At 44.4% G+C, this 18,478-nt stretch overlaps 1 protein-coding gene across 1 annotated transcript in view; it reads left to right on the top strand.

Annotated features, from left to right (window-relative positions):
* The window catches only part of smchd1 (structural maintenance of chromosomes flexible hinge domain containing 1), a 39,830-nt gene extending 21,838 nt beyond the window's left edge, over positions 1-17,992 (top strand). The window contains exons 24-47 of the mRNA XM_036944232.1: positions 2,702-2,839; positions 3,115-3,354; positions 3,795-3,943; positions 4,172-4,257; positions 4,364-4,482; positions 4,647-4,808; positions 4,955-5,083; positions 5,210-5,289; positions 5,387-5,544; positions 5,631-5,749; positions 7,576-7,637; positions 7,971-8,058; positions 8,340-8,471; positions 11,927-12,082; positions 12,222-12,354; positions 12,864-12,983; positions 13,689-13,774; positions 13,911-14,033; positions 14,222-14,406; positions 14,583-14,692; positions 15,756-15,826; positions 16,312-16,486; positions 17,049-17,207; positions 17,418-17,992. Coding sequence (XP_036800127.1) covers positions 2,702-2,839; positions 3,115-3,354; positions 3,795-3,943; positions 4,172-4,257; positions 4,364-4,482; positions 4,647-4,808; positions 4,955-5,083; positions 5,210-5,289; positions 5,387-5,544; positions 5,631-5,749; positions 7,576-7,637; positions 7,971-8,058; positions 8,340-8,471; positions 11,927-12,082; positions 12,222-12,354; positions 12,864-12,983; positions 13,689-13,774; positions 13,911-14,033; positions 14,222-14,406; positions 14,583-14,692; positions 15,756-15,826; positions 16,312-16,486; positions 17,049-17,207; positions 17,418-17,539 — 3,102 coding nt within the window. The 3' untranslated portion in view covers positions 17,540-17,992. The remainder of the gene's footprint in view (positions 1-2,701; positions 2,840-3,114; positions 3,355-3,794; positions 3,944-4,171; positions 4,258-4,363; positions 4,483-4,646; positions 4,809-4,954; positions 5,084-5,209; positions 5,290-5,386; positions 5,545-5,630; positions 5,750-7,575; positions 7,638-7,970; positions 8,059-8,339; positions 8,472-11,926; positions 12,083-12,221; positions 12,355-12,863; positions 12,984-13,688; positions 13,775-13,910; positions 14,034-14,221; positions 14,407-14,582; positions 14,693-15,755; positions 15,827-16,311; positions 16,487-17,048; positions 17,208-17,417) is intronic.
* Positions 17,993-18,478: the final 486 nt, after the last annotated feature.

The raw sequence follows: 18,478 nt of genomic DNA, 5'->3' as shown, positions 1-18,478 counted from the left end.
AATTTAGGGCCACTCTCCATATAGCAGGTTACCAGAGTTGTATTCATTAGTGCATACCATAGCAAAATGTTTTGCAATGGAAAACAAGTGTTTCTTATTGGACAAAGTAGTCCCTCCCCTATTTGATCGTTGCGTTCCTTGTGAATACGATCCAGCTCTTTGCCAGAATATCTACCCGTAGGATAGAATCCATGAATGATATCTGGCTTGTGGACTTCTGATGGACCATCTGGACATCTCCCAAGTGAGGGGGCTCTAGGAGGCAGATCTCACCTACGGGAATACTTTTGTGACTTTTAAAATCTGATCACAACCCATAAATTAGCACATGCTTCTGAATTGCTTCAATTTATCAACACATTGCTGTTCTGGAGATTAAATCATGCTGGATTTAGTGTAGGAATTAGTCTCCTCCTTCAGGAAAGGCTTTAACTGCTGTGTCAGCCTTTGAAGTTGAGGCAGCTGTATTACCCTGGTGGCGCCATTGGTCCACATGTCTCCATCCCTTTCCTTTCTCACTAAGATAAAGAGGAGTTCAATGTTTGCCAACAGTGCCCACTGGGCCTGATAGAATGTCCTCCATAGACAATCTCAGATTTCTGGAGCCACTCTTCACTTCCAAATGAGTGCATAAAGCGACTGTTTCCCAATGGCAGGAAAGGAATGCGTTTTTGTATACAGTGCATCCGGGAAAGTATTCCGACCCCTTGATTCCACACATTGATTCCACACACACATTTTGTTATCTTGCAGCCTTTAAAATTGATTAAATAGTATTTTTTTCCCTCATCAAGTTACACACAATACCCGATAATGACAAAGTGAAACCAGATTTTTAGAAATGTTAGCCAATTTTATAAAAATAAAATAAAAAAATACCATATTTACATAAGTATTCAAACCCTTTGTTATGCGACTCGAAATTTAGCTCCGGTGCATCCTGTTTCCATTGATCATCCTTAATGTTTCTACAACTTGATTGTAGTCCACCTGTGGTAAATTCAATTGATTGGACATTATTTGGAGATCACACACCTGTCTATATAAGGTCCCACAGTTGACAGTGCATGTCAGAGCAAAAACCAAGCCATGAGGTCGAAGGAATTGCCGGTAGAGCACCGCGACAGGATTGTGTCGAGGCACAAATCTGGGGAAGGGTACCGAAAAATGTCTGCAGCATTGAAGGTCCCCCAACAACACAGTGGCCCTCCATCATTCTTAACTGGAAGAAGTTTGGAACCACCAAAACTGTTCCTAGAGCTTGGCCGCCCAGCCAAACTGAGCAAACAGGGGAGGAGGGCCTTGGTCAGGGAGGTGACCAAGAACCCGATGGTTACTCTGACGGAGCTCCAGAGTTCCTCTGTGGAGATGTTAAAAACTGTCAGAAGGACAACCATCTCTGCAGCACTCCACCAATCAGACCTTTATGATAGTGGCCAGACTGAGGCCACTCCTCCGTAAAAGGCACATGACAACCCCCTTGGATTTTGCCAAAAGGCACATAAAGGACTGACCATGAGAAACAAGATTCTCTGGTCTGATAAAACAAAGATTGATATCTTTGGCCTGAATGCCAAGGGTCACGTCTAGAGGAAACCTGGCACCATCCCTACGGTGAAGCATGGTGGTGGTGGCAACATGCTGTGGGGATTTCTTTCAGGGGCAGGGACTGGGTGACTAGTCAGGTTTGAGGGAAAGATGAATGGCGCAAAGTACAGAGATCCTTGATGGAAACCTGCTCCAGAGCACTCAGGACCTCAGACTGGGGTGAATGTTCACCTTCCAACAGGACAATGATGCTAAGCACACAGCCAGGACAACAGAGGAGGGGCTTCGGGACAAGTCTCGGAATGTCCTTGTGGCCCAGCCAGAGCCCGGACTTGAACCCGATGGAACATCTCTGGAGAGACCTGAAAATAGCTGTGCAGCGACGCTCCCCATCCAACCTGACAGAGCTTGATAGAATGAAAAACTTCCCAAATATAGGTGTGCCAAGCTTGTAGCGTCATACCCAAGAAGACTCGGCTGTAATCACTGCCAAAGGTGCTTCAACAAAGTACTGAGTAAAGGATCTGAGTACTTATGTAAATGTGATATTTCAGTTTTATATTTAATAAGTTAGCAAAAATGTCTAACCCTGTTTTGCTTTGTCATTATGGGGTATTTTGTGTAGATTGACTAGTCCCCCCTCAATGTTAGAATAATACTGTAACCTAACAAAATGTGGGAAAAGTCAATGGGTCCGATTTACTTTCTGAAGGCATTGTATACACCATCCATGACTCAAAGGCTTAAGAATCCTTCTGTAACCAGTCTCCTCCCCTTCATCTACACTGGTTTGAAGTGCATTTAACAGGTGACCTCAATAAGGTATCATAGCTTTCTCCTGGTCAGTTATGGAAAGAGCAGGTGTTCCTAATGCTTTGTATACTCTGTGTATATTTGAGTCCTGGAAATCAATGAGTTGCTTGACAATGTTTCACTGTTTGTCAGCAGTGCCCACTGGGCCTGATTTTAAAATGTCCTTACATAGACAACCTCCGCCTTCTGGAGTAACTCTTCCCTTCTAGATGCATAAAGAGACTGTTGCCCAATAGAATGAATGCGGTTTAAAAAAAAAAAATTGAGTCCTGGAAGTCTACGTGTTGGCTTGACAATAATAAAATATTTGTGCGGTATGTATCTTTCTGTGGGGTCTCAGTTGCAGGGGATCCCTGGTTCGACCTCCATGGTGGCTGTAGACTGCAGTAACACAGGAGCCGGGACCCTGGTGCTAAAACCAATCACCTTCAAAAACATTGCGGGAGACCAGACGGTTAAAGCTACATTTGATATTCCTGTAAGTAATTGTTTGTCATCTATTAAGACCTCCCCTTTGTTTCACCTCAAACTTCTTAACGTCTCCTTTCAACTTATTTCGCCCCCTCCATGGAGCTCAATGATAGAAAAAAGAAGCTCCTGCACACTGCCATTTTTTTCACTGCTTCATAAGGTTTTGTTTTTCAGTCCAATATTATTTGGGGCTTTTTAAATATTTTCAGTGTAAAAACATGACACGAATACATTTTGTCAAGTGAAATGATACATGTTCATTCATCCCTTCTTACCCATCAGAGTCAGAAGAGTGTAGCTCCAGTCCAGAGGGATCTGAGGGTTGTCCCCAGCACCCGTGTGTCACGTCTCGAGGTGTACAGTCAGGAGGACGAGGACAGCCTGGTGGACTCCATGGTGCTTAGGGACAAGGAAAAGATAGACTGGACTGCAGGGGACCTCCTGGAGAACCTCCATTATAGACTGTATGACGAGAGAGGCAGGGTGGTCCCTCTGTCTGAGGAGATGGCCCGGAGGATCAAGGTAATGATGACACCACCCTGACCATGTATGAATTAGGGCTGGGGATGACCAGGGACCTCACAATACGGTATTATCACGATACTTTGACATTCCAAACATATTGCTCACCATATGTCTGCTGCAGAGGGACAACCGAGGGCCATAAGAAAACACGTTCTGATCAGTCATGGAAATAAGTGCTGAAAACATTGTCTCACTGTTTAAAAGACGGAGAACAAATATGAAGGACAAATACTGGCATTTTGATGGAGGTACAGCTGACTAGAGCATATGAATGAGGGGGCATCTGATTCTAGATCAGCATTCCTCCTCTGAGATGCTTTATGAATACTGGGCCCAGGAGTCCTGCATTAGAGTTGACATGGATATTAGATCAGTATTGATGCTTCTAGCAGCCTGTTGTCTGAGACTCCCCTGTTTGTCTGTTGTGACTGTGTCAGGTGAACTGGGCGGCTGACGTGAGTGTGGAGGAGCTGGCTCAGGGGAAGCTGCCCAACGTGCCTGTCCCGACGCTGGTGAAGGAGGAGCACTTCTACCAGGTCTCCTACATGGAGGAGCTGGTGTCTGTCGACACCTCCTTCACTATAGTGTAAGTTGTCTGCTCAAACATGGGTAGAAAGATCTTGCACTCAAGCAATTCTTTTTTTTTTTTTTTTCTTTTTTTTTTTGATGAGGCAAAGATTTTTGCCTCATGGTGAAAAGATACAAAGTAGACCATGTTAATATGCTTATAGAGGTAGCAACAAAATTAATTCTGATTGCGCTTATCATATCAGCGGGGCGGGCCTGTTTTTGATTGGCTATGTGTTGGTTTTAGGCCCCGCCCCGACGAGCCGAAACACATGAAAGCCACCCTGAGCGAGTCGACCGTGAGGATGGGAGAGGTCCTATCAGGAAAGATCTGTGAGTCTGGAGCCATCAACAGTTGACTCTCTTGACACCTAATTCACATTTAAACACTTCTTCTTGATTACCTTCCAAATGAGAAACCGGTCATCCCCTTTCCCAGTCTTACAGCTTACAGACCAGTATGGTAATAAAACTCAGATGCTGACCGCGACCTGTGTGGACTCTCTCGCCGTGGATGCCGAGGGTCTTGACAAAGCATCCCTGGTCTTTACCTGGCAGGTACATTGAATAAATCCAAGTGATTTTGTAATGCTATCATTGAGAATTTTTGCTGAAAGTATAATTTGCGTCAAAACATCCCATATTGTCCTTAAAGCTACAGTCTGTGAATTGGAAAAACGCCATAAAACAAAATGTCCATTACGCCGTTGTGTTGTAACCAGGAGAGCACCCACTCCATGTTAGTGACAGGGGTGCGGTTCAACCCTGGGTTCCCAGGCATCAGAGAGCTGAACTTCACCTGGAGGGACTTTGCGGAGCATGTGACAATTAAATTGACGGCTGGGGTCCCTGCACAGCTCAAACTAGTGGACGGACCACAAGAGGTGGGCATTAAGTTAAGGGCCAAGACACTCTTGACCGCGTCAGTGTTGCCATTTTATGAAGCAACCACTGAGTTTTGGTACATATTGGTCATGGCTGTCCTCTCTCCCTAACTAACTGTCGTCCGTGTGTTGCGTCTTTACCTCAGCCCCTGCAGGTACTGAATGAGCAGGGCATCCAGACGCCCTTCCTCCTCCAGCTGTTTGACGAGTGGGGGAACCCCTCTCCTGACCAGAGGGTTGTGGTGACACTGAAGACTTCCACTCCAGCTCTAAAGGTCAGCCACTTTCCCCTCAGCGAATGTAAAGGGGACATGGGGATTCTATAGCATTGGGGATATTGACCTCTATTGGGTAGCTTATCTTCTTGATGAGAAATTGTGATGAAGTCTTTTGTTTTTCAGGTGAAGTCACCCGTTAATTCACAACCGATAGACAAAGATGGAAAAGCCAGTTTCGTAGTAGACCATGTGAGCGGTCCAAAGTAAGTTCCTAACCCTATAATTCCTAACCACTTGCCGTAATGACCCTGCAACCATATATTATTGGAGGGCCGTGTTCAACCCCTGTTGGTCTCCCAGGGGGGAGTATGCGCTGGAGTTCAGAGGGTCCTTCAACAAGAAGCCCATCCACGGTCCAGCCGTAAAGCTTACCATTATCCCCGATCCTAACAAACCTGTCAAACTGGTGGTGGAGTACAACACAAACTCAGTGTTTCCTGCTGGAGGCACCCTCACAGGTCTGTACCTCTGTCTGTGGCGCCGCCTGTGTGTCTGCGGCTTCTGTGTCAGCTGACCTGTCATGGTGGTCTTTGTGTGGGTCCAGTGTTTTCAGTGTCTGTGGTGTCGGAGGAGGGCAGCACCATCAAGAACCTCAACCCTGCCAACATGTCCATGCTGTTGTGGAAGGGAGAGCCGTCAGGGACGTCAAGGCCCCCCTCAGGGGTGAGTTACGGGACACCCAGGGTGCATCCCAAATGGCACCCTATTGCCTATATAGTGCAGAGCCCTAAAGTAGTGCACTATAAAGGGAATTCACTGCCATTTGGGACTGAGACCCAAAGGGACGAATTAACTTTAACAGACTTTGGCTGTCACACAAGGACACAACTTTTCACATTACTTGTAAAAAAATATATATACAAACACTACCGTTCAAATGTTTGGTGTCACTGAGAAATGTCCTTGTTTTTGAAATAAAAGCAATTTTTGGGGGGCCATTTTAAATTAACATCAAATTGATCAGAAATACAGTGTAGACATTGTTAATGTTGTAAATGACTATTGTAGCTGGAAACGGCAGATTTTTTAAATGGAATATCTACAGAGGACCATTATCAGCAATCATCACGCCTGTGTGCCAATGGCACATTGTGTTAGCTAATCCAAGTTATTCATTTTAAAAGGCTAATTAATCATTAGAAAACCCTTTTGCAATTGTTGCACAGCTGAAAACTGTTTTGCTCATTAAAGAAGCAATAAAACTAGCCTTCTTTAGTCTAGTTGAGTGTCTGAAGCATCAGCATTTGTGGGTTCAATTACAGGCTCAAAATGGACAAAAATATAGACTTTTCTTCTGAAACTCGGTCTATTCTTGCTCTGAGAAATGAAGGTTATTCTATGCGAGAAATTGCCAAGAAACTGAAGATCTCGTACAACACTGTGTACTACTCCCTTCACAAAACAGCGCAAACTGTCTCTAACCAGAATAGAAAGAGGAGTGGGAGGCTCCGGTGCACAACTGAGCAAGAGGACAAGTACATTAGTGTCTAGTTTGAGAAACAGACGCCTCACAAGTCCTCAACTGGCAGCTTCATTAAATAGCAGCCGCAAAACACCAGTCTCAACATCAACAGTGAAGAGGCGACTCCGGGATGCTGGCCAGAGTTCCTCTGTCCAGTGTCTGCATTATTTTGCCCATCTTAATCTTTTCTTTTTATTGGCCAGTCTGAGATATGGCTTTTTCTTTGCAAATCTGCCTCGAAGGCAAGCGTCCCGGAGTCACCTCTTCACTGTTGACGTTGAGACTGGTGTTTTGCGGGTACTATTTAATGAAGCTGCCAGTTGAGGACTTGTGAGGCGTCTGTTTCTCAAACTAGACACTAATGTACTTGTCCTCTTGCTCAGTTGTGCACCGGAGCCTCCCTCTTTCTATTCTGGTTAGAGACAGTTTGCGCTGTTTTGTGAAGGGAGTAGTACACAGTGTTGTACGAGATCTTCAGTTTCTTGGCAATTTCTCGCATAGAATAACCTTCATTTCTCAGAGCAAGAATAGACCGAGTTTCAGAAGAAAAGTCTATATTTTTGTCCATTTTGAGCCTGTAATTGAACCCACAAATGCTGATGCTTCAGACACTCAACTAGACTAAAGAAGGCTAGTTTTATTGCTTCTTTAATGAGCAAAACAGTTTTCAGCTGTGCAACAATTGCAAAAGGGTTTTCTAATGATTAATTAGCCTTTTAAAATGAATAACTTGGATTAGCTAACACAACATGATGGAACACCGGCGTGATGGTTGCTGATAATGGGCCTATGTAAATAATCCATAAAAAATCAGCCGTTTCCAGCTGCAATATTCATTTACAACATTAACAATGTCTACGAGTATTTATGATCAATTTGATGTTAATGGACATAAAAACAAGGACATTTCTAAGTGACCCCAAACTTTTGAATGTGTGTACATACATGCATACCTACATACATACATACGTACATAAAAAGGGATGGCAATAAAGAATACTCATTGTGTTCATGCTTTTTTTTAAAGGCTGCCCAACTGAAATGCAGCAAACCCATGGAAGATGAAAAGGCGAACAGTTTTCACTTCAGGTAACCAATAGTTTTATATTCGTACCCAGCTTGTGCTGGGTAATTGTAGTACTAAGATGGGTATTTCCTCTCCTGCCTAAAATGGCTTTAGAGAGACACACTACAAATTGCAAAGCAAGCGGGTGGCCGCGGTGTTAGCTATCACCTGATGGGTGGCAATTTAAACATTGAATTATTGGGAAATTAACATATGTAACTGATGTTCTGGTCAGAGGTGATGGCCACTTCATGGTGTATCAACACAAATATTGTTATATTTTTTATTAACCTTTATTCAACACACAAAGGTAGTCCTGTGATGTTGATGTAAAATGATTCATTTTCATCTAACAGAGACAAAGTCATCCCAGACCATGTCGGGAAGTACACCATCCAGTTTGTGCTGTGTGTTGACAAGACTAAAGGGCTGTGGAGTCACCAGGTGAGTTCAACTTCAACCAGATGGCTTAGAGCCATAAACCCACTCCTCACAGACAACTAATTTCCAGACACCCCCAACTGGCTTTGAGTGAAACACGTACACGTGGATATGGTCTCTGCTCTCCAAATTGGTCTCCTGTTAATCTTATGTAGAAGAAATGTCTTTCATGTCCAGTGACTGTATGTCCATAGGTCTGTATGTCCAAAGGCCCAAAGGTCATTATTTTGTGCTACTTGTAGAACTATGATAATCACTTCTCTCTCTTTCTTGCCCTTGCCTAGTATGTCATAAATGTTGTACCCAACGACCCTGTCAAATTGGCCCCAGACCTGCAGCCACCAACCCCAGTGGTGGTTAACAACAACGTCCTTGACAGTCGGACTCTGGTGGAGGACATGTCTCTGAAATTAATGGTGAGATGATTAGATCCTCTGGCCAGCAATTGTCATGAATCACTAAACATAGGATTAGTGAAGGGAAAAAAGCCAACTTGACTAAGCAATAGAGGAAAACAAAGCATGGTTGCATGGTTAAAATGTTCTATCATTTTTGGTGACCAAGCCTAACTGAGGCCATATACAGTGTCTTCGGAAAGTATTCAGACCCCTTGACTTTTTCCACATTTTGTTACGTTACAGCCTTATTCTAAAATGCATTTTTTTATGTATTATCTTCAGCAATCTATACACAATACCCCATAATGACAATTTGTTTTACAAATGTATTAAAAATAAAGAACTGAAATACCTTATTTACATAAGTATTCAGACCCTTTGCTATGACACTCAGTTGAGCTCCGGTGCATCATGTTTCCATTGATCATCCGTGAGATGTTTCTACAACTTGGTTGGAGTCCACCTGTGGTAAATTCAATTGATTGGACATGATTTGGAAAGGCACACGCCTGTATATAAAAGGTCCCGCAGTTGACAGTGCATTTCAGAGCAAAAACAAGGCCATGAGGTCGAAGGAATTGTCCCTAGAGCTCCGAGACAGGATTGTGTCGTGGCACAGATCTGTGGAAAGGTACCCAACATTTCTGCAGCATTGAAGGTCCCCAAGAACACAGTGACCTCTATTCTTAAGTTGAAGAAGTTTGGAACCCTCAAGACTCTTCCTAGAGCTGGCCGCCCGGGCCACACTGAACAATTGGGGGAAAGGATCTTGGTCAGGGCGGTGACCAAGAACCCAATGGTAACTCTGACAGAGTTTCTCTGTGGAGATGGGAGAAGGACAACCATCTCTGCAGCACTCCACCAATCAGGCCTTTATGGTAGAGTGGCCAGACTGAAGCCACTCCTCAGTAAAAGGCACATGATGGCCCCACTTGGAGTTTGGCAAAAGGCCCCTAAAGACTCTCAGACAATGAGAAACAAGATTCTGTGGTCTGATGAAACCAAGATTGAACTCTTTGGCCTGAATGCCAAGCGTCATGTCTGTAGGAAACCTGGCACCATTCCTACAGTGAAGCATGGTGGTGGCAGCATCATGCTGTGGGGATGTGTTTCAGTGGCAGGGACTGGAAGACTAGTCAGGATTGAGGCAAAGATAAGCAGAGCAAAGTACATTGATATCCTTGATGAAAACCTGCTCCAGAGCTCTCAGGACCTCAGACTGGGGTGAAGGTTCACCTTCCAACAGGACAACGACCCTAAGCACACAGCCAAGACATTACAGGAGGGGCTTCAGGACAAGTCTCTGAATGTCCTTGAGTGGCCCAGCCAGAGCCTGGACTTGAACCTGATCAAACCTCTCTGGAAAGACCTGAAAATAGCTGTGCAGCAACGCTCTGCATCCAACCTGACCGAGCTTGAGAGGGTCTGCAGAGAAGAATGGGCGAAACGCCCCAAATACAGATGTGCCAATCTTGTAGCGTCATACCCAAGAATTCTCGACGCTGTAATCGCTGCCAAAGGTCCTTCAACAAAATACTGAATAAAGGGTCTGAATACTTATGGAAATGTGATATGTATATACACTGCTCAAAAAAATAAAGGGTACACTAACACATCCTAGATCTGAATGAATGAAATATTCTTATTAAATACTTTTTTCTTTACATAGTTGAATGTGCTGACAACAAAATCACACAAATTATCAATGGAAATCAAATTTATCAACCCATGGAGGTCTGGATTTGGAGTCACACTCAAAATTAAAGTGGAAAACCACACTACAGGCTGATCCAACTTTGATGTAATGTCCTTAAAACAAGTCTAAATGAGGCTCAGTAGTGTGTGTGGCCTCCACGTGCCTGTATGACCTCCCTACAACGCCTGGGCATGCTCCTCAAGAGGTGGCGGATGGTCTCCTGAGGGATCTCCTCCCAGACCTGGACTAAAGCATCCGCCAACTCCTGGACAGTCTGTGGTGCAATGTGGCGTTGGTGGATGGAGCGAGACATGATGTCCCAGATGTGCTCAATTGGATTCAGGTCTGGGGAACGGGCGGGCCAGTCCATAGCATCAATGCCTTCCTCTTGCAGGAACTGCAGACACACTCCAGCCACATGAGGTCTAGCATTGTCTGGCATTAGGAGGAACCCAGGGCCAACTGCACCAGCATATGGTCTCACAAGGGGTCTGAGGATCTCATCTCGGTACCTAATGGCAGTCAGGCTACCTCTGGCGAGCACATGGAGGGCTGTGCGGCCCCCCAAACAAATGCCACCCCACACCATGACTGACCCACCGCCAAACCGGTCATGCTGGAGGATGTTGCAGGCAGCAGAACGTTCTCCATGGCGCCTCCAGACTCTCACGTCTGTCACATGTGCTCAGTGTGAACCTGCTTTCATCTGTGAAGAGCACAGGGCGCCAGTGGTGAATTTGCCAATCTTGGTGTTCTCTGGAAAATGCCAAACGTCCTGCACGGTGTTGGGCTGTAAGCACAACCCCCACCTGTGGAAGTCGGGCCCTCATTCCACCCTCATGGAGTCTGTTTCTGACCGTTTGAGCAGACACATGCACATTTGTGGCATGCTGGAGGTCATTTTGCAGGGCTCTGGCAGTGCTCCTCCTGCTCCTCCTTGCAAAAAGGCAGAGGTAGCGGTCCTGCTGCTGGGTTGTTGCCCTCCTACGGCCTCCTCCACGTCTCCTGATGTACTGGCCTGTCTCCTGGTCTCCTGGTGTACTGGCCTGTCTCCCGCCTCCATGCTCTGGACACTACGCTGACAGACACAGCAAACCTTCTTGCCACAGCTCGCATTGATGTGCCATCCAGGATGAGCTGCACTACCTGAGCCACTTGTGTGGGTTGTAGACTCCGTCTCATGCTACCACTAGAGTGAAAGCACCGCCAGCATTCAAAAGTGACCAGAACATCAGCCAGGAAGCATAGGAACTGAGAAGTGGTCTGTGGTCACCACCTGCAGAACCACTCCTTTATTGGGGGTGTCTTGCTAATTGCCTATAATTTCCACCTGTTGTCTATTCCATTTGCACAACAGCATGTGACATTTATTGTCAATCAGTGTTGCTTCCTAAGTGGACAGTTTGATTTCACAGAAGTGTGATTGACTTGGAGTTACATTGTGTTTAAGTGTTCCCTTTATTTTTTTGAGCAGTGTATTTAAATTGAATCAATTTTAGAATAAGGATGTAACATAAAATGTGGAAAAAGTCAAGGGGTCTGAATACTTTACGAAGGCACTGTAAATAGAATCACTAGAAAGGAAATAGAACCTGAGTATGGAAATTTGACATCGTTGACTTGAATAGTTATCCTCGATTTTATTCATGTGCATGTATGGCTTTTAAATTTTATGTGTGCTTGTTTTTTTAAATAGTCTAATTAATCAACTAAACTAGGGGTTCCCATTCTAGTGATAATATTTCTGTGGCTGATGGTTTGTGTTGCTTCCCTCCAGGATATGTATAATAACTCAGCGGGGCTGGAGCTGAGTGGGAAAGTGGTGGTGACTATTAAGAGCTCCAAAGGCTCCAGTGACAAAAATCTGCCTCTCTTTGAGGGCAAAGTCAAGAGCCTGCAGTTTAGCCTGGCTAATGGAGAGGCCCAAATCACTGTGAGTGGGGTGGTGGTGCATTTGTAGAACATTTTTGTGTGCTAACCATAAGTTTGCATTGCATATAGATATTCATGTTTTTTTGAAAACGCACAATATTTTAACCTCTCTCTCGCTCTCTCTCCTCTCCCCCTTCTAGAATCTGTTCATCATGGAGAACAGTCCTGGTCAGGATGGGAATGAGTACGTCTTGCTCTTCAGACCTTCGGTCCCAGGGTATGGCCCCAAAAATCCCCTGGCAGCGTTTGAGCTTCCCTTCCGCTTCTACAACGGTTAGGTCATACGTTTTCATTTTTAAATTGTGACATCACGTCAATATCAGTTTGTCATTTTAATAGCATAATTTTTTGCCTCCCATCTAAAAGTGGTTGACACACTGTGATCATGAGTGTCCAGCCATCTTAAACGGACATTTCACTCGTAATAATAATTCAGACCTCAAAAGTAGACTGTTAAGAAATGTCCACATTCTAGGCCATCTGTTTTGGCGATCCAGCTACGTGTCTCAATCACAAATTAATGGAAAAGATGAGCACTATATCAATTCCTGAATGTATTTGATGTTTGTCTTTTCCATTCGTGTTTGATGGAGGCATACAGCTGACTCGACACAACCTATGCCTAGGAACGTGGATTCAGCCTAACATTAGACTACTTTTGAGATCAGAAAATGTAAGGGAAGTTTAGATTTGAAAGTGTAATGTCCCTTTAAAGGCCAGTCTCTTGGCTCCTGGAGCAGTGTGTGTCAGGTGATCCTGACTGTCTTCCTGTCCATTACTAGATGTGGAAAACAGGAAGCAGATGTCTGAATTGACCAAGAAGAAGGACCAGCTCAAACAGACCGTTGATATCTACAGGAGTCTGTTTGACACCAACAGGCAACTCATCACTGAGCTCAGTAGTAGGTGTTCCATTTCAAACGTGTTACAAAACTGGTTGTTTGGATGCTGATTGAACGAGCAGTTCCAAGCCACGGTGTATACAAATAAAATAAAAAGGCACACGAGGCAGTGCTGTATCGTGAACACAGTCACAGGCAAATGCCGTTGTTCAGCCCGACGCGATAGCAACTTTTATAATCATGGACATATCCATGTAAATGCCCGTAGGGAAAAATGAAAATGCAGCTAGTGAACTATCAATCCAGGTTCAATGTTTGACGTGACTGAGATAGCTGAAGTTGACTGGCTAGCTAGCAAGTGATAAGAAGGTTGTCCAACCTGCGTAGCAACCATTTTGTTAAGAGCAGACGACCAGTCCTTTTGCATAGCAACTATCCAAAAATAATGAAAGTCTGGGGCACGTCTGACCAAAAGAACTAACAACCAGATTTTTGTCCGGATTATATTTTCTGGTGGAAGAATGACATTGTATGAATTGACTTATCAAGATTAATGTTTTAATGAAATTATGGAATTTATTTTAATTTTAATATGTTTCTAACTGTCGGGGCCAAACGACGACATTGACCTGTGACTGTATTCATGATATAGCACTGCCTCGTGTGCCTTATTGCTTAATTATATCAACTGAGCTGCAGGAAGTGATGGAAACTGCCTGTTTGGTTGCCAAACTGTCAATGTTTTAAACATTTGTCTTGCTTCAGATCAGGTGCGCAACGCCACCAACAAGGAGAGTCACTTGAAATCCGAGCTCGGGAAGAATGGCATGGCTGTAGCACAACTGTCGTCCGTGAGTATTGGCTTATACCCACGTTCTCCCACTCACAAAGACCACAGATACTCAACCCCCCTTCCACAAGACTGTCATTGTGCTATGCATGATGCGTGCACTCTGAAGTTGAAATGTTTGATGGCTGTTTCTACAGATCCCAGCGATCGACAAAGTCATCAGTCAGAAGACGGCTGACGCGGAGAAGATGAAACTCCAGACGCGGAGAGTCTGCGCCATGCCCGATCCCTTCAGGGGCAACCTTGACGTCCTGGGAAAAGTAAAGCCGACGAAACACATTTTACTCTGTCTGGCTCCCAAATGGCACCCTATTCCCCATCATGTGCCATTTGGGAGCCGGACCCTGTCTCTGCAGCTTTCTTATGCTTCGGGCCGAAGTAGTGGTTAATTGGTGAAGGACGGTATGTGGTGTGTAACTCAGAATCTCACCCACTGTCTCTGATGTAGATTGGCCACCTGGCGCTGGTGGAGGACGATGACGTGGCCACGGTCATCTCCTGGCACCTCTTGGGGGACATTGACTGTGTGGTCACCATGACAACGGCGGCGGCACGGAAGATCTATGACGACACCCAGGGGAAGCAGCAGGTCATGCCCCTGGACACGGTGTTCTGGAGGAAGAACAGCAGCAGGTGAACACACGCACACCTTTACACTCTAAACAACATGCAATTGTTCCTTCCTTTCCAGTAGTTGGCCTCCTACAGTTTTTAGTCTGGGACCTGTGTCATGTGAGGTTCTTTGAGCTCTGTTTCATTATTCTCAAAGGTGTTCATGCTTTTGTGGGCTGTACTTGTTTCTTTTCCAGACCCTTGCCCCATATAAGGAACGGTCAGGACAGCTTTCGTCCCATTGGGAACCCTGTGTTTGCCCGAGACCTCCTCATTTTCCCAGAGAATGCAGAGAACTGCCACATAGGTGAGTTAGTCTTCTTCAGAATTTCTCTTTGAGTCACATATTCCCCCCCCCCCCTTAAATGTAATTGTCTAGTTGTGCCTAAGCATGCGTGGTTTCTGTTTCTGTGCAGTTCTAGAAGCTTTTGTCTCTTCATTCCTGGTCTCCATGTTTATCAAGTGTCTCAGACTTGTGATCTAGGATCAGTTTAGCCTTTTCAATCATAATGAATAAGATGATATGGAGAGCAGGGGCCTGATCCTAGATCAGCACTCTTACTCTGAGTTGTGTGTTTGTGGTTGTTAGGGTAGTTCCTCCCCTGGCCCTTCGCTCTCTCTCTCTCACCCGCCTGCGTTTGGGGGCTAAACGGTTCCAGACGGAACCCCAGGCTCTTACCTCACGGGGCAGTTATGGCATCCCTCCCTGGGGGGACTCTGCTACTGGAGCTGAAATTGGACCCCAGCCTTTCACTATAAAAATTATTATACATCATGATGCTGTTTTGTGTAATTTAAAGGATTGTCATCATGCATGTTTAAACTTTTGTTATTTTTGCTCTTAGATTTCTGTATTTCCAGATTTGGGATTGATTTCATAATGAGGGCTCTTGGAACAGTTTTACGTTCTTTCTTTACATGTAATGCTTCTCTCGGGCTTCCGCTTATAAGAGGTTTTTGTCAGGGCATGAAATATACTGAAATGGTTCAAACCTTTTAAAGAAGAAAAGGAGAGCCGCACACTCTAGGAGCTCAGATGCAATAATTGAATATCCTAATAACCAACAGAACTTCAACAGAACTTTTTGTATTTTTTATTGTGTTCTATTCCGCTAGCCAGCACCTCGCCTAAACAGGTGTGCGTTTTTTTCCGCCTCCAGATAAAAAAACCTTTTAAGAACCTGAGTTTATTTACCCTCTATAGAAGCAGTTGTATGATATCATACACCCCCCTGTCTTTAGCCAAATAATGGAACATGTTTCAGTAAAAGTAGGAGCTTTAGTGATCCGTTTCAGGTAATACTCTGGTAGTAGTTTGGTGAATACGTATGTAACTAGCCTTTAAATAATCATCTCTTGTTTCCCTGCAGTGTTCGGCAACCTCCTTGGAGACACCATTTTGACGGATGACCTGGACTCTGCTAACCACTACAGGAAGGGGGTGAGTCAGGCCAGGCATGCTGCCTTAACCAAGCCATCTGTAACACCCTGGCCAATTAGTGTTCTAGTTTAAAGCCTTCGCCTGGGAGATCTGGGGTGTATTCATTAGTGCACACTATAGCTAAATGTTTCTGGACAGTAACCGTTTTCAACAAACTAGTTTGTATTGCACAAATTCAGGGGTTTATTCATTTAGGCGGAGACCGCGGCAAACTTTCAAAACGTTTTGCAACTAAATATAAAAAATATGAGTTTGTTGGACAAATTTAGGTAGGTTGGTCCCTCAGTTTCCACCATATTCCCTATTTAGTACACTACTTTTGGCCCGGGCCCTGGTGGAAAGTAGTGTACTAAATAGGGAATAGTGCTCTATTTGTGAAGCAGGTCTAGTGTCTTTGTATGGGTGGTCCAGAAACATGTCCTAAAGTCCAGTCAGTTTTTTTCCTGTTTTGAGAATTGGGTCTTGTTGTTTTTTGTTTTGGCCAGGTGGTCCAGAGCAAGGTGCCATGCCCCACCCTCCTGACTCGGCAGGGCGATAGGATCCGCAGCAACGGCAAGTTTGGGGGCTTGCAGAACAAAGCCCCTCCAATAGAGAGACTGCGTGGCCAGGTGTTCGGCGCACCCCTCCCCAAGGACTACCACACCTTTATGGGCCAGATTGGTCAGTGACTGGATTTTACTTCTGTAACTGGATTTTTACTTAGTGCATTTCAAAGTATAGTATCATATATATATATATATATATATATATATATATATATATATATATATATATATATATAGAGATATCCCGAGTGGCACAGTGATCTTAGGCACTGAATTGCAGTGCTAGCTGTGCCACTAGAGATTCTAGGTTCAAGTCCAGGCTCTGTCGCAGCGGGCCGCAACCGGGAGACCCATGGGGCAGCGCACAATTGGCCCAGCGTCATCTGGGTTAGAAGGTTTGACCGGCAAGGATGTCCTTGTCCCATCGCGCACTAGCGACTTCTTTGGCAGGCCGGGCGCAGTGCACGTTGACACGGTCGCCATGTGTTTCCTCCGACACATTGGTGTGGCTGGCTTCCGGGTTAAGTGGGCATGTTGTGTTTCAGAGGACGCACGGCTCTCGGCCTTCACCTCTCCCGAGTCTCATGGCTGCAACTCCCATACGGACAAGACTGTAAGTACCAATTGGATACCATGAAAAAGGGGTAAAAAAAAAATGCCTTTGCCCCTGTTTGCAGACCTGCTCCAGCAGTACCGGTTGGCCATGGAAAAGAGCAGACAGGTGCAGGAGGACTTTGACAGCCACATGCAATACCTGAAGTCACCTGAAATGGTGCAGAAAGAAGAGGAGATGGATGAGCAGGAGAAGCAGCTCAAAGACATCGAGACAAAGCTTGGTACGTGTATATGATGAGGGGTACATTTTGACACTGTGATAAAAAGAAAATTCAAATATTAAAGCACATTTCTCACACCCAAGGCCCTAAAGAGCATTGTTAGGTGACCCCTACATTATTTTCCTGTCGCTTTGTTTTAATCTGTGAGGGATTTACTTTGCTATTTTTTTTAAATGTGAAAGGTATGTTGTCGGTTGTCTTTTTGTACAGCCAGTACTCCAGTTCGGACGCCTTCCGCCATTGGGGTGAAACGGAGTCTTGACAAGGCCGGAGAATCGTCCGGTATGGTAACCAAGAGGACGAGGCGGAAGTTATTAAAACAAGACTATTGATTTCCCTTTTTTTGAGCAACATAAATGTCAGTTTTCAATTCCATTTGACATGTACAGCAGAGTTGTACCATGCCATCTACATCATGTCTGAGTCTGAAGAGTTAGTCTCTTCATGCATTTTCATTCATTTGTTCAGCAGGTTGGTGTTTTTTTTACACATTTAAACGTAGATGGCAGCAATATGAAGCGACTGGTATTTAGATGAACTTTATTTCTTTTTGTCCAGCTTACAATTAACTGTGTTTTGATAGGGGAAGGTAGGTTTTGGACAATGTACAAAGATTATTTTATTTTTTTATAAAAAATATTTTATAAATTGTTTATAAATGTGTTTTCACTTAGGAATTAGGTGTGTTTGTGAAAATTCTACAAGATATGTTTTGAATGAATCCGTATTTGGCTGACTGATGCTAAAGTGACCTCAAACTATAAAAATAAAGAGTTGCACACCATATATGAACTCAAAGTAATTTATTGGGTAAATCACCAATGTTTCAGCATCACTGCCTTCTTCAGGGTAATGTCATGAATGCATGAACCAGGTTATGTGGACGGTGTAATTAGTGCAACCAATGTTAATAGTGAGGGGTGTGTCGTGATTAAGTTCATTACAATTGTGTGAAACTGTTATGCAATAATTCATGGCATTTTAAAAAGTCCCCTTTTCAGGACCCTGTCTTTCAAAGATAATTTGTAAAATCCAAAGAATTTCAGATCTTCATTGTAAAGGCTTTAAACACTGTTTCCCATGCTTGTTCAATGAACCATAAACATGCACCTGTGAAACGGTCGTTAAGACATTAACAGCTTACAGATGATAGGCAATTAAGGTCACAGTTATGAAAACTTAGGACACTAAAGCGGCCTTTCTACTGACTCTGAAAAACACAAATCAAGATGCCCAGGATCCTTGCTCATCTGTGTGAACGTGCCTTAGGC

This window comes from Oncorhynchus mykiss, chromosome 15 (genome assembly GCF_013265735.2).
Source record: "Oncorhynchus mykiss isolate Arlee chromosome 15, USDA_OmykA_1.1, whole genome shotgun sequence".
Classification (NCBI taxonomy): domain Eukaryota; kingdom Metazoa; phylum Chordata; class Actinopteri; order Salmoniformes; family Salmonidae; genus Oncorhynchus; species Oncorhynchus mykiss.
This window is presented reverse-complemented; position numbering and strand designations above follow the sequence as displayed.